Source organism: Tupaia chinensis, unplaced genomic scaffold (genome assembly GCF_000334495.1).
Source record: "Tupaia chinensis unplaced genomic scaffold, TupChi_1.0 Scaffold000273_1, whole genome shotgun sequence".
Lineage (NCBI taxonomy): Eukaryota > Metazoa > Chordata > Mammalia > Scandentia > Tupaiidae > Tupaia > Tupaia belangeri.
The window spans coordinates 1,011,305-1,026,863 of NW_006159755.1; the positions used below are offsets into that span (position 1 = coordinate 1,011,305).

General features: G+C 51.0%; 2 protein-coding genes across 8 annotated transcripts in view; one reads left to right on the plus strand and one right to left on the minus strand.

The window, feature by feature from the left end:
- The window catches only part of PLCB3 (phospholipase C beta 3), a gene marked incomplete at its 5' end in the record, with an annotated part of 19,082 nt that extends 17,436 nt beyond the window's left edge, over positions 1-1,646 (plus strand). Inside the window, 1 exon segment of the mRNA XM_006149936.2 lies at positions 777-1,646.
- Positions 1,647-2,174: 528 nt separating this feature from the next.
- The window catches only part of BAD (BCL2 associated agonist of cell death), a 17,633-nt gene continuing 4,248 nt past the window's right edge, over positions 2,175-15,559 (minus strand). For 4 of the 7 annotated variants that reach the window (XM_027772397.1, XM_006149835.2, XM_027772396.1 and 1 more), the window contains exons 3-5: positions 3,390-3,580; positions 3,050-3,137; positions 2,175-2,670 (exon numbers count right to left, since the gene is read on the minus strand). In XM_027772397.1, the coding sequence (XP_027628198.1) occupies positions 2,405-2,670; positions 3,050-3,137; positions 3,390-3,580 (545 nt within the window). In that variant the 3' untranslated portion in view covers positions 2,175-2,404. The other 3 variants (XM_006149836.3, XM_014588339.2, XM_006149834.2) reach the window with 2 other exon arrangements.

Sequence of the window (15,559 nt, forward strand, 5' to 3'; positions counted from 1 at the left end):
TCTGGGTCGGCGCCTCACTCCCCAGTGCCCACACCTCAGAGTGGCTGTTGTCTCCACCTCCCAGGGAGCACTGGGGGGAGACTGGCGCTGTGGGAAACAGGGGGCACCTTCTTTCTCTGATCTGTGGGGATTTTTTTTTTTTTTACATGAATAAAAGTGGATTTTAGGGAGCCTGTGTGCAGTGTGGTTTGGGGTGAGAGGACGGGGCCACAGTCTGGCTCTGGAGTGTCAGTTCCTCATCTAGAAAACAGACTATGGGAGTTTGGTGGGGCTGAGGCTGGGCCTCTTGGAAGAGCTCCTGGATCTAACTGTGCCCAGGCCCACAGCTCTCTCTGGGGACAACCGTCCTCACCCACACAGGAGACTTGGCTTTCCTTGCCTCTGTGTCCTCTGCCCGACTCCCCCTCACATTACTTTCCCCTTCCTAGCCTCTCTCTGTCCCCTCCCTACTCCCCCCAACACAGGCTCAGGCCTCTGCCTCAGGAAGCCTTCCCTGCCCCCCCTTCCTGTTGTCTGATACGACCCGAGCACCCAGCATCTTCCGCCAGGCCGACTCTGGCGCTGCTCAGGCAGCTGACAGTATCAGGGGACAGGCTGTCGGGGCTGGGGTGGAGCTGGGCAGCATGGACCCTTCCAACATCAGGGGCCCCAGGCTTGCAGCAACAGGTGAGGAGTGGACGTGCCAGTGACCCCTGGGGGAAGGCAAGCTGTCAGTCACAGGCTGGGACACCCAGCACCCTCATCCCTGTGAGGGAGATGTTATGCCTGTTTTACAGACGAAGAAACTGAGGCTCAGAGCGGAAGTCACGTGCACCAGGTCACAGCTAAGCCAAGACGTCCTGGCCTGGAGCAGGGCGGCCTGGACCCTCTGTGGCAGACTCTCCGGCCAGCCTAGTGGACCTGCTCCCTGCCTCGGGGCCGGCAGGGAGCGTGTAGCTGGGCTGTGCAGCAGGGTTAGGCTGGCATCTCTTCAAGGCCTCTTCCAGCTTCCTGGCCCTTCCCTGCAGTTGCCTCCCTCCTCTGGAGGAAGGCAGCCTCTTATCTGAGCTTATCTCCTGCCAATTGAGTGTTTGCTTTGCTTTGTTTTTGTTGCAGCCTCAGGCAGATGGGGTGGGGAAGTGGAGTAGGGCCTTCCTGGGGTTGGGGAGACCTCTGTCCTGGCCTTCCTCCCTCAGGGTCAGTATGCTGCTCCCGGCCTATCCCCTAGTCTGCCACTCTCCTGTATTCCCTGGCCAGTCCAACTCTCATCTTCCTGACCCCTGGCCCTGAAACAGAAACACTACACGTCCCTGCCATGCGTCCTCAGTCAGCCCACTCTAAACTCTGGGTGTGGCATTCAAAGCCTGGCTTCTACTGCTCCCCCAACTTGCCTTAGGTCCACTACCCCATCCCAGGAAGGAGAGCTCCCCCCACCTTCAAGTCTCAGCTCTAACCTGCCTCCTCCCTGCAGCCCTCCCTAACTCCTCTGCGGAGAGAGCCGCCCTCACCCTGGCTCTGGCCCCTCTGTTGCAGCATCCCATCCTGAGTGGCAGGCGATTGCCACCAGGAGGCTTCACCAAGCAGGGGCTGAGGCGAAATTCATCTCTATCCAGCACAAAGCACTGGCCTGGGCTATAGGGGGCGCTAATAAATCTCTTTGAACTGAGGCCGGAGCTTGCTCCCAGACCTTGTGTGAAGCGTCTTGGTTCCCTAGTGATCACGCTGCTCCTTCCCCCTCCCTGTGCGTCCAGCCAGTCCCGGAGCAATGCTGGCCCCGGGCCGGCCACACAGTAGCTGTTCGGAAGGACTGACCCAAATAGGAACAAATGACCCTCCCTGGGGAACAGCGGCACGGTTTGCAGGACGCGGAATGCCGGCGGCCGGCTGGGCCGCGGCTCCCAATTAACACATTAGAGATAAGGACTTGGCGGGCCCGCAGCCCGCTGGACTCCCCCCCCCCGGCCGGGCCCCTCGCGGGCGGCCGGCTGGGCCGCGGCGCCCAATTAACACATTAGAGATAAGGACTTGGCGGTCCCGCAGCCAGCTGCACTCCGCCCCCGAGGCCGAGCCGCTCTGGCTCCGCCTGCCACCCTGGCCCCTTCCAGGTCTCCCTCCCCGATGTCACTCAAGAGCCTCGGTTTCCCTTGTGCATAAGCCAAACGCTAGCCCCAAGCGACGGGCAGAGGACACTCGGCGGCACAGACACGGGCTTTATTAGCATATCTGGTCGCGAGCGTCGGCCCGCAGCGTCACAGCGGGGCAGGGGGTTCTGGTGAAATAATGGTTAATCCCGGATCGCAACTCGGCGCATCCGCAAGGAGGGGAGACCGAGCCACTTCCGGCGGCTAGGGCCAGAAAAACTTCCGAACTTCCGATGGGGTCGAACCCTCTGTGGCTCTCGCTCGCGCCGGAAGGGAATCGGGTTCTAGGTCAGACCGCCTTTCTCCGAAAGGGACAGAACAGACCCTTTTTGCACAGGACTGCGGAAAAGACTTCCGCCCACACCCAAGATGGCCGCCAACGGCGGCGGGAGCGGGTGGGGTCTCGGGAATGTGGGACGAGAGGTCACTGGGAGGGAACGGAGCCTCCTCTCCCCAAATTTCGATCCCACCAGGACTGGAAGATGCGCGTCCAGCTCGAGCTCTGCCGCATCTGCGTCGCTGTGCCCGCGCTCTTCGGGCGAGGAAGTCCCTTTGGGTTGGGGGAGGAAAGGGTTAAACCAGTTAGCGCAGCCTGGCGGCTCGAGCCACGCCCCTCCACTTCCGGACTCCCGCCCCTGAGATCCGGGGAGAGAAGATAAAAGACCAGGGCCGGGCACTCCTAAACTCGGTGGTCAGGGAGCTGGGTGGCGGTTGGCTCCCAGAAGGCTGGTGTGGAGGGCGGGGTAAGATAAGAGAACTCCATGGAAGCGCCAGAGTCCGAGATCTGCAGAAGATGGGACCGCAATTCAAGAATGAAGAGAAGAAGCTCCAAAGTTAGGGCTGCCTAACCCCCATGACCGAAAGGGACCGGACCGGCCGGAAAAACAGACGCCCCCATGCCTGGATTTGAGGAACCTAGTGGCTCCGACCTGGAGGAGGGTCCGGACTCCAGATCTCGGCATGTCCTGAGACTTGGAAGGAGCAGATTGATGGCGGGGCGTGGGGCTGGTCCTGGAACTACAGAAACCGACATGCGCTGAGACTCGGAAGGACCGGCCTATGGGAGGAGAGGGGCCCTGGGACACGGAGGGGGCAGTCCGGTGGGAGAGAAGTGGTCCTGGAACTACAGCTGCCGACATGCTCTGGGACTCGGAAGAGACAGGCTAGCGGGAGGGGAAAGGTCCCCGGCTACAGATCTGGGCAAGCCCCGGAACACCGAAGGGTCAGACCAGTGGGAGGCGGGCTGGTATTACAGGTCCCGGCACTCACCTTGAAGGAGTCCTCGAACTCGTCGCTCATCCTCCGGAGCTCGCGGCCATAGCGCTGTGCAGCCCAGAGGTTGGGGGGCGCCGAGCGCGAGCGGCCCCGGAAGGGGCTGGGTTCCTCCTCCAACCCCTCATCCTCCTCGTTCCCTGCGGGGTATGAACTGTGGCGACTCCGCGTCTCCGCAGCCACGGCGCCTGCAGGGGAGGTGGGGCAACGTGAAGCTCAGCTCTTCTACAGCCAGCCCTGCTGAAACTTCCACCTTACCACCGCACACCAGCCCACGTGTAGGAGTCCATTGTAGTTTCCGCCTGTAAATCGAGGGGCGCTTCTGGAAGCCTTTGTGAAGAGTGGACTTACTAACCCCACAAATCCTTACTGCGTGCCAACAATGGAGGACGATCTTAGTGACTTTCCACTGTGTCTGGCACAAAATAAGAGCCCGAGAAATAATACTTAAAGGGCCAGCAGATGGCTTGGAAATTAAGGTGGCTGGATCCCACATGACTGACTTCACAGTCAAGAGCCCTAGACCAGGGACCAGCAGTTAGCATAATGGCTATGTCGCTGGACTCCCATAGTCTACCGCGGTTCGCGTCCTGGACTGGTGGCTTAAATCTCATGCCGGGCGCGTGTGCGTGCGTGCCCAAGATCCTGAGAGGGTAATGGAGGAGAAGGGATTGCAGCATGGTCATCCCCCCCTGGGGGGTGATTTCTCGCTTTCTGTCTCTCTGTCTCTCTCTGTCCATCTGACAAGCGCACGCGCACCATAGCAAAAACCTCTCCCCAAAAAAGTCCTAGACCCAGTGGCTTGGAAATCATACCAGGTTCTTGTGCCTCTGTGCTCAAATCTTGAGGAGACTGGAGAAGGGATGGTGGTATGGCCATCCCCCCAGGGGGTGATTTCTCTGTGGTGAGCACATGTACCTTAAAAAAAAAGTGGGACCAGCCGATAGTGTAGTGGTTGCGTCACTGGACTCCCATGTGGCTGAGTGTGGTTCGAGTCCCAGACCTGGCTGTTTAAAACACACCAGGCCTGTGTGCCTGTGTGCCCAATATCCTGAGAGGAGACTGAAGGAGAAGGGATAAAAGCGTGGCCATCCCCATGGAGGGTGATTTTTGGCTTTCTGTCTCTCCAGGGAGTATGCTGTGCCCTATAGCAAAAAAATCTCTCTTAAAAAAATAAGTAACTGGGGTCAGCAGGTGGCATGATGGTTGGAGACGCTAGACTCCCACACATCTGACCACAGTTCGAGTCCTGGACCTGGCAGCTTACTTTCTCACTTTCCTCTTTCTCTCGCTCTCACTCTGCCCCTCTCTGGTCAAATTGAAATAAGTAGATAAATAAAGTTAAATAAAATAATTATTAAAAAAATAAGTAGTTAAGTTACTACAGACCTTTATAGGACCTCTCAGCAACCCCTGGGTTGGGAGTTTTTTCATTATCTCCATTCCACAGCAGAGGAGACTAGTCCCTTGGACAAGGAAGTTACTTTCCTCAGGTCTCAAAACTGAACTCCGCCTCTGCAGGTGACCTGGAGGGGCCCCTGGAGGACAAGAACTTGTCAGCAACTCTCAGCACTAACTGGAGGGGTTTTTTATAGGCTTGCCAGAAAGACAGCGAGAACTCACCCCCGGGTGGGGGGAGGGGAGATGGCCACACCACAATCCCTTCTCCTCCATTCTCCTCTCGGGATCTTGGGCACACATGCACACGCGCCCGGCTTGAGTTTAAGCCACCGGGTCTGGGACTCAAACCATGGTGGGCTACATGGGAGTTCAGCGACATAACCATTATGCTATCTGCTGGTCTAATAGCACCAAGCTTTGAAGAAAATGTCTGTTGCTTTTTTTTTTTTTTTCTCCCATCAGAAAGAGAAAATGAAAAGTCACCCCTTAGGGGGGATGGCCATGTTTCATTCTCAGGATTTTGAGCATGCAGGCACACACGCCTGGAGAGATTTTCAAGCTGCCAGGTCTGGGGCTCAACTATGCAGTTGGCTCTGTGGGATCCAGCTGCCTTAATCCCACATCTGTTGACCCCAATTTTTTTTTTTTTGAGAGAGATTTTTGCTATAGGGCAATGCACTTGCCAGAGAAAGAGAGAGAGAGAGCAAGAAGTCATTCCCCAGTGGTGATGGCCACACTGCAATCCCTTCTCCGTTCTCCTCTTGGGATTTTGAGTGTACATGCACACATGCTTGGCATGAGTTTCAGGTCACTGAAACCAGGTACTGGAACCATGGTCAGCCATGTGTGAATCCCTTGATGGAACACTACGCCATCTGCTGGCCCCAGCCCAACTACCTTTGACTTTTCAGTAACATTTATGGAGTACTTGCTAGTGTGAGTTTGCTTTGGGCATTCCCTCATTACCCCCCTCCAACCTCGCCAGAGACTGAGTCCTAATGTCGTATACATTTTACAGATGAGAAGACAGAGCCTAGAGAGATTAAGACTGGCCTAGGTCCCAGAGCTGTGGGATCCTGAGGCTGGAAGCCCCTACAGGGCCGGTGGAATCCTGGGTGCAGTGATTCTGTGTCCGGCTCCTTGTCCAGCCACCCTTTGGCTCAGCCTGCCTTCTCACTTAGGAAGGGATATCCTGCTCCTGGTGGGGTGTAAAGGTCACCTGAGAGGAAGAGTGAAAGTGCTTCTTAAGCTGCCAGGGTGCTATATACTGTGTGTGGGTCCTTATTCAGAGCACCCTCCTGCCTTTGTCTGATCTGTGTGCTGCATTGCCATCTCCTGGCTCCTGCCAATGCACCCCTCTACCCAGACCAACAAAGACCTAGAACTACTCCCAGGAGCAAAAAGCTCAGAGCTAAGTAACAGAGAGAGGCCGTGAAGCACACTCAGTGTTCACAGCCAGGTGTGTCTATCAGGGAAGGCTTCTGGAGGAGGTAAGATTTAGGATGTTTTTTTTTTTTTTTTTTTTTTTTTTTTTAAGAATCATTTAATTCTATTTGTTATTTTGTAATTTGACCAGAAAGAAACAGAGAAAAGGGAAGTGAGAAAGCGAGCCGCCAGGTCCAGGACTCGAACCACGGTTAGCCATGTGAGACTCCAGCACCTTCAACCACTACATCACCTGCCAGCCCTAGGCCAGGTTTTGAGTAAGGGGGAGATGGAGGATGTCTCCTCCTCCCTCAGAGGAACCTAGGGTTTTACTATAGAGCAAAAATCTTCTTTACTAGCTCTGGGAGATCCAGGGCCCACAGTCAGATGGTGAATGAGGACTTGGGCACTTGGTCTGCAGACTGCCCCTTGCCCAGGGATCAGAACACATACGAGAGCACTGGCTGGGTCAGGTTAGAAGCACTTTCCCTGTATTAACTCATTTCGTCCTCTCTATCAATGAGATTCTGCATAGTCCCTGTTTCATGGAGAAAGGACCTAAACACAGAAGGTAAAAAATTTGCCTAAGGTCACACAGCAAGAAAGTGAGCCATCCAACCAGCCCGGCTCCAGGGCTGTGTGTGAACTCCCGCGCTCCACACTCGCCAGCTTTACCCTGGGCTGCCTTGAGGGCCAGGCTGGGGCAGGTGGGCCTTCAGGGCTTTTTGTTCTGTTTTTAAGAATTATTTTATTTTAACTTTATTTATTTATTTATTTATTTTTCTTTTAATTTGACCAGAGAAGGACAGAGTGATAGAGACAGAAAGCAAGCTGCCACGTCTGGGACATGAACCGTGGTCGGCCATGTGGGAATCTAGTGCCCTTAACCACCATGCCACCTTCTGGCCCTCCTGCCTCTCCCCTCCCCCCCTTTTTTTTTAAAGAGATTTTTATTGTAGGATGCATGCAATCACTGGAGAGACAGAAAATTGAGAAATCACCTCCCAGGGAGGTTGGCCACTCTGCAATCCCATTTCTATTCTCCTTCTAGGATTCTGGGCACACATGCATACATGCCTGGTGTGAGTTTTTTTGTTTTTTGGGTTTTTTTTGAGAGGTTTTTTCATTATAGGGCGCGTGCGCTTGCCAGACAGAGAGAGACATAGAGACAGAAAGCGAGAAATCACCCCCCAGCAGGGATGGCCATGCCGGCAATCCCTTCTCCTCCATTCTCCTCTTGGGATCTTGGGCACGCATGCACACGCGCCCGGCGTCAGTTTTAAGCCACCGGGTACGGGATGCGAACTGGTTGACTACATGGGAGTCCAGTGACATAGCCATTACACTAACTGCTGGTTCCCCCTGGTGTGAGTTTTAAGCCAACAGACCTGGGACTTGAACTGCAGTCGACTACATGGGAGTTCAGTGATGTAACCATTACACCATCTGCTGGTTCCCCCCACAGGGTCTTTTGCTAGCATCAGCTCTGCTAGCAGCCTATCCTTTGGGGTGGAGATTTTCACTAAAGCCAAGGATTTAGCAATGCCAAGCTAGCCATTAAAATGACACTCATTAATGTAAACTGAACGTTTAATTATTCATTTATTTGTTAGATTTTTGCTACAGAGCACATGCACTCATCAGAGAGACAGAGATAGACAGAAAGCAAGAAATCACTCCCCAGGGGAGATGGTCAAACTCCAATCCTTCCTGCTCCACTCCTCTTGGGATTTGGGGGCACGCACACACATGCCTGGCATGAGTTTTAAGCCACTAGGTCCAGGACTTGAACCACAGTTGATTACAAGGGAGTCCAGCAACAAAACCATTATGCTATCTGCTGGTCCCGTTAACTGAATTTTTAAAAGTATCCTATTTACTGGAAAAAACCTGGGGGATTTCCTGTGAAGTTTCTGAGGGAAGGGGGCAGGTGGGGTGGAGTCTGGGCCAGGCTCTCCTGGGTACGGGAAGAGGTGAGGCTGTTCTCTGGGTGTGGGCATGGCTGGGTGCCCAGACCTGCCACTCATGCTGCCCTCGCAAGGGGCTGGAAGCCTCCAAGCCCAGAGGCATGCTTCCAGCCTTACTTAGTTCTTTACCAGCTGGGCTTCTGTGTAAGTGGGTGGGGCTGAACATGTCTCGTTCATGCTTCCCTGAGTATCCCTGCACACTTATTGAAAGGGTGTTTCGGCCTGTTTTGAAGCAGAAAACACTCTAAAACGGGTTGGCAAATGTTTTCTTTTTTTACTTTTTTATGTTTGAGGATATGTGCACTCACCAGGAAGAGAGGGAGAGGAGAAAGCAACCCCATGAGGAATGGTCATGCTGCAATCCCTTCTCCATTCTCTATTGGGGACACATGCACACCTAGAGTGTTTTTCAAGCCACTGGGTCTGGGATTGAACCATGTGATTGGCCATGTGGGATCTAGCTGCCTTATTACTATGCCACTGGCCAGTGGATATTTTTTTATAAAGGGCCAGGTAGTTAATATTTTAGGTGTAGCAGGCCACATAATGTCTGTGACAACGACTCAACTTTGTGGTCAAGGTTTGAAAGAAGCCATAAATGGGCCGGTAGGTGGCGTGGTGGTTAAGGCGTGGACTCTCACAGAGTTGACTGCGGTTTGAGTCCTGAACCTGGTGGCTTCCTTTCTCACCTTCCCTTTCTTGCTCTCTCTCTCTGGTCAAATTAAAAATAACCAATGAAATAATTCTTTAAAAAAGAGCCATAAACAATGAAAATATTAATGTACATTGCTGTGTCCTACTGATACTTTTTTCCTTTTAAATTTGCTATAGGGTGTGTCTACTTGCTAGAGAGAGACAGAGAAGGAAAGTGAGAAATCACCCTCAGGGAGGATGGCCATGCCACAATCCCTTCTCCATTCTCTTCTCTGGATTTTGGGTTTGTGCGCACACACACCTAGCATGTTTTTCGAGCTGGTCTAGGATTCAAACTGTGAAGTGGTCATGTGGGATCTAGCTGCCTTAACCACCATGCCGATGGCTGGCCTCTAATACTTTCTGTAGGGACACTGAAACGAGAATTTCACGTTATTTTTCATGTATTACAAAAATACTGTTTGTTTAAATTTAATTTTGTTAATTTATTTTAATTTGACCAGAGAGAGAGAGAGAGAGAAAAAGTGAGAAAGCAAGCCACCAGGTCCAAGACTCAAACCATGGTTGGTCACATGGGAGTGTCCAGCACCTTAACTACCATGCCACCTGCTGGCCCCAAAATACTTTCTTTTGGCAGAAATCCTGAGGGGAGAATGGAGGAAAGGGGATGGTGGCGTGTCAACCCCCCTGGAGGGGGCTTTCTATTTTCCCTCTTTCTCTCTCTTGTCTTTCTCCAGTAAGTGTATGTGCCCTATAGCAAAAAGTAAAACAGAAAAAGAAAAAAAAAAGAAAAACCATTTTTGGGGGGCTGGCAGGTGGCGTATTGGTTAAGGGTGCTGGACTCCCATATGGCCAACTGTGGTTTGAATCCTAGACCTGGTGGCTTGCTTTCTCAGTTTCTCTTTGTCACATTCTGTCTCTCTCTGGTCAAATTAAAATAAATAAATACATGGATAAATAAAGTTAAATAAAATAATTGAAAGAAAAAACATTGTGGGGGCCATCAGGTGGCATAGTGGTCAAGGTACTAAACTCCCACATGGTCAACAGCAGTTAGAATCCCAGACCTGGCGTCTTGAAACTTACACTGGGCATGTGTGTGTGTGCCCAAGATCCTGAGAGGAGAATGGAGGAGAAGGGATTGTGGTGTGGCCATCCCCCCTGGGGGATGGGAGGATGATTTCTACCTTTCTGTCTCTCTGGCAAGTTCATGTGCCCTATAGGAAAAATCTCTCAAGAAAAAAAATTGTGGGACCAGCAGGTGGTGTGGTGGTTAAGGCATTGGACACTCCCACATGGATGACCACAGTTTGAGTCCCGGACCTGACGACTTTCTCTCGCGCTCCCTTTCTGATCAAATTAAAATAAATAAATGAGGGCCGGCAGGTGGTGGTTAAGGTGCTGGACTCACACATGGCTGACTGTGGTTTGAATCCCGGACTTTGTGGCTTGCTTTCTCATTTTCTCTTTCTCTCTCTTGTCAAATGAAAAATAATAATAAAATAAAATTTTAAAGAATAAATGAATAAAATTAATTATTAAAAAATAGTTCACAGAAAATGAACATTAAAAGAAAAACTCTTAGCTCATGGGGTGTACGAAAACAGAGGGACTGGGACCAGACAGTGGTACAGCATCATGGAGGTGGCTCTATTAATACATGGGAGAGGTCCTAGGTTTGTGACACAGGACCTCCCCACCCCAAGCACACAGAGTACATGGGCACTTGTGATCCAGGCTGGTTGTGACTGGGATTGGGGCTTGGGGACTTTGCTGGGAGTACCCGGTTTCTTCTATCTCAGTCATGGAGGACATGAACAACTTTAGAGCTGGCTCTGTGTGATGAAGTGGTAATGTGATGCTCAAGAAACACCAGATCCCACACGCCAACCGTGGTTCCAATCCCTGGCCTTGTCACCCTGAAACATACCGGGTAGGGACCAGCAAGTGGCGTGGTGGTTAAGGCGCTGGACACTCCCACATGGCCGACCACGGTTCGAGTCCCAGACCTGGTGGCTTTCTCACTTTCCCTCTCTCTCTATGTGTGTATCTCTCTGGTCAAATTTAAAAATAAATAAATAATTTTTTTTAAAAAAAGAAACATACCAGGTATATGTGCTTGTGCTCATATTCTGATAGACTGGAGGACTGAAGGAAAGACATTGTGGTAGGACCGGCAGATGGTGTGGTGGTTAAAGTGCTGGACTCTCACATGGCCGGCCACAGTTCGAGTTTCAGATTTGGTGGCTTGCTTTCTCACTTTCCCTCTCTACACTGGGTCAAATTTTTTATTTTTATTTTATTTATTTATTTTGCTATAAGGTGCATGTGTTTGCCAGAGAGAGGGAAAGTGAGAAATATCTCCTCCTCAAGGGGGATGGCCATGCCACAATCCTCTCTCCTCCATTCTTGTCTCAGGATTTTGGGTATGAACATACATGTGCCCGGCATGTTTTTTAAGCCCCTGGGACCAGAACTCAAATCACACAGATGACCATGTGGAATATAGTGCCTTAACTACCACACAACCTGCTGGCCCTCCAATTTTTAAAAATTGCAAATATTTGAGTAGGAAAAGTCCTCACAGGGACTCATAGGGACATTGAAACTACATATTTACAGATGAGGAGGCTGACAGGTCAAATTTAAAAAGTAATAATGATGATGATGAATAAAATTAAGAATTTTTTTAAAAAAAGAATTATTTATTTAATTTTATTTATTCATTCATTTATTTTAATTTGACCAGAGAGAGAGAGAGAGAGAGAGGGAAAGCGAGAAATAAAGCCACCAGGTCCAGGACTTGAACTATGGTCAGCCATGTGGGAGTGTCCAGCACCTTAACCACCTGCCACCTGCTGACCCTAAAATTAAGAATTATTCAAAAAAAATTATAGTATGACCAGATGCAGTGGAGGGTTTTCATCTCTCTCTCACCCTCATGTGTGTGTGCATGTGTTCCATCATGAATAAAGAAAAATGAAAAAGGCACCAGCAGGTTGTGTAGTGGTTAAAGTACTGGACTCCCATGTAGTTAACCGTGGTTCAAGTCACAGACCTGGTGGCTTGAAACGCACACCAGGTGTGTGTGTGTGTGTGTGTGTGTGTGTGTGTGTGTGTATGCCTGTGTGTGTGTGCTCAAAATCCCAAGAGGAGACTGGAGGAGAAGGGATTATAGTGTGGCCGCTTTCTGTCTCTTTGTCTCTCTGAGGAGTGCATGTGCCCTATTGCAAAAATCTCTTTCTCTCTAAAAAATAGGGGGATTAAGCCTATGTCTATGGTTTGCCAACCTCCTTTTTTAAAAAAGAGATTATTGCTATAAGGCACATGTGCTCATCTGAGAGATAGAGAGACAGAAAGTGAGAAATCACCCCCCAGGGGGTTTGGCCATGCTGCAATCCCTTCTCCTCCATTCTACTCTCAGAATTTTGGGCACACATGCACATCGCTTGAGTTTAAGTCACCATGTCTGGGACTCAAACCATGGTCGACTATGTGGGAGTCCAGTGATGTAATCATTACACCATCTGCTAGTCCCCTGCCAACCTCTGTTTTAAAGCCCAACCATATCCATCTTCTGTCTTGAGCCTTCAAGGGTCCCCTATAAAGTCCAAACTCCTTGGTGTGGCCTTCAAGGCCCCTTTTTTAAATTAATTTATTTATTTATTTATATTTATTATTTTAAATTTGACCAGAGAGAGACAGAAATGGAGAGAGAGAAAGCAAAAGTGAGAATGCAAGTTGCCAGGTCCAGGACTTGAACCATGGTCAGCATGTGGGAGTCCAGCGCCCCAACTGCAGTGCCATTTGCCAGCCCCAAGGCCCTTATGTTTTGATTCTAACCTATATATCAATTGTCTGCCATCAGGAGAGAATAGGATATGTAGGTCTCTATCCCACTGAACGCATGGGCAGAAGCACCCTCCAGCTGCTCAGAGCCTGGCCAGACTCATACGACAATATTAATAATGGGCCAGCAGATGGCACAGAGGTTAATGTGGCTGTATCCCACATGGCTGGCTGCACAGTTCAAGTTCAGACCTGGCAGCTTGAAAAATACACCAGGCGCATTTGCGTGCATGCCCAAAATCCTGAGAGGAGAATGAAGAAAGGATTGCAGTGTGACCATCCCCCCAGGGGTGATTTCTCACTCTCGCTCCCTCTCTCTCTCTGTCTCTCTCCAGCAAGCAGAAACATCCTAGTAAAAACAAACAATAGCAAACACTCATGTGGTCTTTCCCCTGTGCCAGACACTGCTCCTAAGCACTTCTCCTACCAACTCCTCAGGTGCCCACTAGTACCCTGGGGGCGGGCCTATTTCTAGTCTCGTTTCACAGGTAAAGAAATTAAGGCAGGGGCCAGCAGATGGTATGGTGGTTAAAGTGCTGGACTCCCACTTGGTTGATTAGTACAGACCTGGTTGCTTGCTTTCTCTCTCTCTCTCCCTCTCTCTTTCTCCTTCTCTCAGGTGAGAATACGTGTCCTGCAGCAAATTAAATAATAATGATAAATAAATAATCTTTTCTTTTTTTTGGAGAGGTTTTTGCTATAGGGTGCATGTGCTTGCCAGAAAGACAGAGAGACAGAAAGATGGAAAGCCAGAAATCATCCCCCCGGAGCGCCACTCCGCAATCCCTTCTCCTCCATTCTCTTCTCAGGATGTTGGTTGGGCACGCACGCATACGCGTCCGGTGTGAGTTTAAGTCACTGGGTCTGGGACTCGAACTGTGGTTGACTACATGGGAGTCCAGTGACATAGCCATTACGCCAACTGCTGGTCCCAATAAATAACCATTTAAAAATAAAAAAGACAAGACTAAGGCAGAGTGAGTCTATACTCTCATACAGGGCAGCACTGCATCTGGGCCCTGCAGTCTGGTCAGAGACGATGCTGGACTGCTGCTCCCATCGCACATGGCATTGCCTCCCTCTTCCTTCCCATGCCACTCCCAGGCACGGGACTGTGGGCTGTCACAGCTTCAGGTGGTTGCCGTCCCTGCCCAGGGAACACATCAGCAGGGGCCAGGTGGCAGGGACTATGAAGAGTGAGTGGACGAGTGTCAGGTGCCATTGTGGCTCTGGCAAACCATTTGTACTTGTGAACCTTTGCGGGGGAAATCTCTTTTTAGACATCAGAAACTAAATTAAAAGTTTAAGAAATCTGGGCCAGCAGGTGGTGTAATGGTTAAGGCACTGGACCTCCACATGGTCAATTGCAGTTTGAGTCCCAGACCTGGCAGCTTGCAACTCATGCTGGGCACGCGTGTGTGTGCGCCCAAAATTCTGAGAAGAGAAGGGATTGCAGCGTGGCCATCCCCTTTGGGGGGTGATTTCTTGCTTTCCGTCTCTCTCTGTCCCTCTCCAGCAAGCACATATGCCCTATAGCAAAAATCTCTTAAAAAACAATAGTTTAAGAAATCCTGTGTTGGGGACCAGCAGATGGTGTGATGGTTACGTTGCTGGACTGCCCCATAGTCGATTGTGTTTGAGTCAGATATGGCAGCTTAAAACTCATGCCAGGGGTGTGTGTGTGTGCCCAAAATCCCGAGAGGAGACTGGAAGAGAAGGGATTGCGGCATGGCCATCCCACCTGGTGAGTGATTTCTCACTTTCTGTCTCTCTGGCAAGCACATGTACCTTTTAGCAAAAAAATCTCTCTTTGTTTTTTATTATTTTTTTTAGAGGTTTTCGCTATAGGGCGCGTGCGCTCGCCAGACAGAGAGAGACAGAGAGACAGAAAGCGAGAAATCACCCCCCAGTGGGGATGGTAACGCCGCAATCCCTTCTCCTCCATTCTTCTCTTGGGATCTTGGGCATGCACCCACACGTGCCCGGCGTGAGTTTTAAGCCACCAGGTCCGGGACGCGAACCACGGTCAACTACGAGGGAGTCCAGTGACATAGCCATTATGCTAACTGCTGGCTGCCAAAATCTCTCTCTTAAAAAAAAAAAAAAAAGAAAGAAAAAAGAAATCCCTTGCTGTCCTGCTCAGGGCCAGAGCGGGCATCCTCTTGCTCCTACTGCTGCTCAGACCATTCTCATGCCCTTCTCCTCCTTAAGTCTCATTTCCCAGGGTGTGCCAGCCCTCCCCCGCACGGCTTGGACCCCTCCACCCCAGGTCATGGTCCTTGTGGAGGCAGCATGTTACTCCTATTCTCCACTACCCTCTCCGCCACTGCACCTGTCGTTCTTAGATCCTAGGGCCTCCAACCTCCTGGCTTTCCTTCCCTCACCTCCTCCTTCCCCCATGATCATGTCCCACCCTTCCCTCGGACTCTCATTCTCACGAGCATAACCTAGACCTTGTTGCCATCAGATCATTTCACCCCCAGGCTCCCATCAGTGGACCACGACCTGCTGCCTATCGGGATTGCTCCCTGAGTACCTCAATTCTAACGATGCTGCGACTCCAGGGCCGGCTCTTCACCTTGCTGCTCAGCCAGCTTCAGCCCCTACCCACCAGGCTCTCCCTGGCACATACCCTCAAGCCCCTGCCCCCTCACTGGGCTGAGTCAGACACAGCTCTGCTCACATCTAACTCCCCACCAGCACCCCCCAGTCCCCTCCTGTCAATCCACCTGATGCCAAATAGGTATTGATGCCACACACCCCAACCTGGATTCCTGATCTCCCCCACCTCGGTGCTCCATCTCCATTAGGGGCCACTTCATCCTTCCAGGTACTCAAGCCAATTCCCTGGTGTCCTTGACGCCTCTTTCC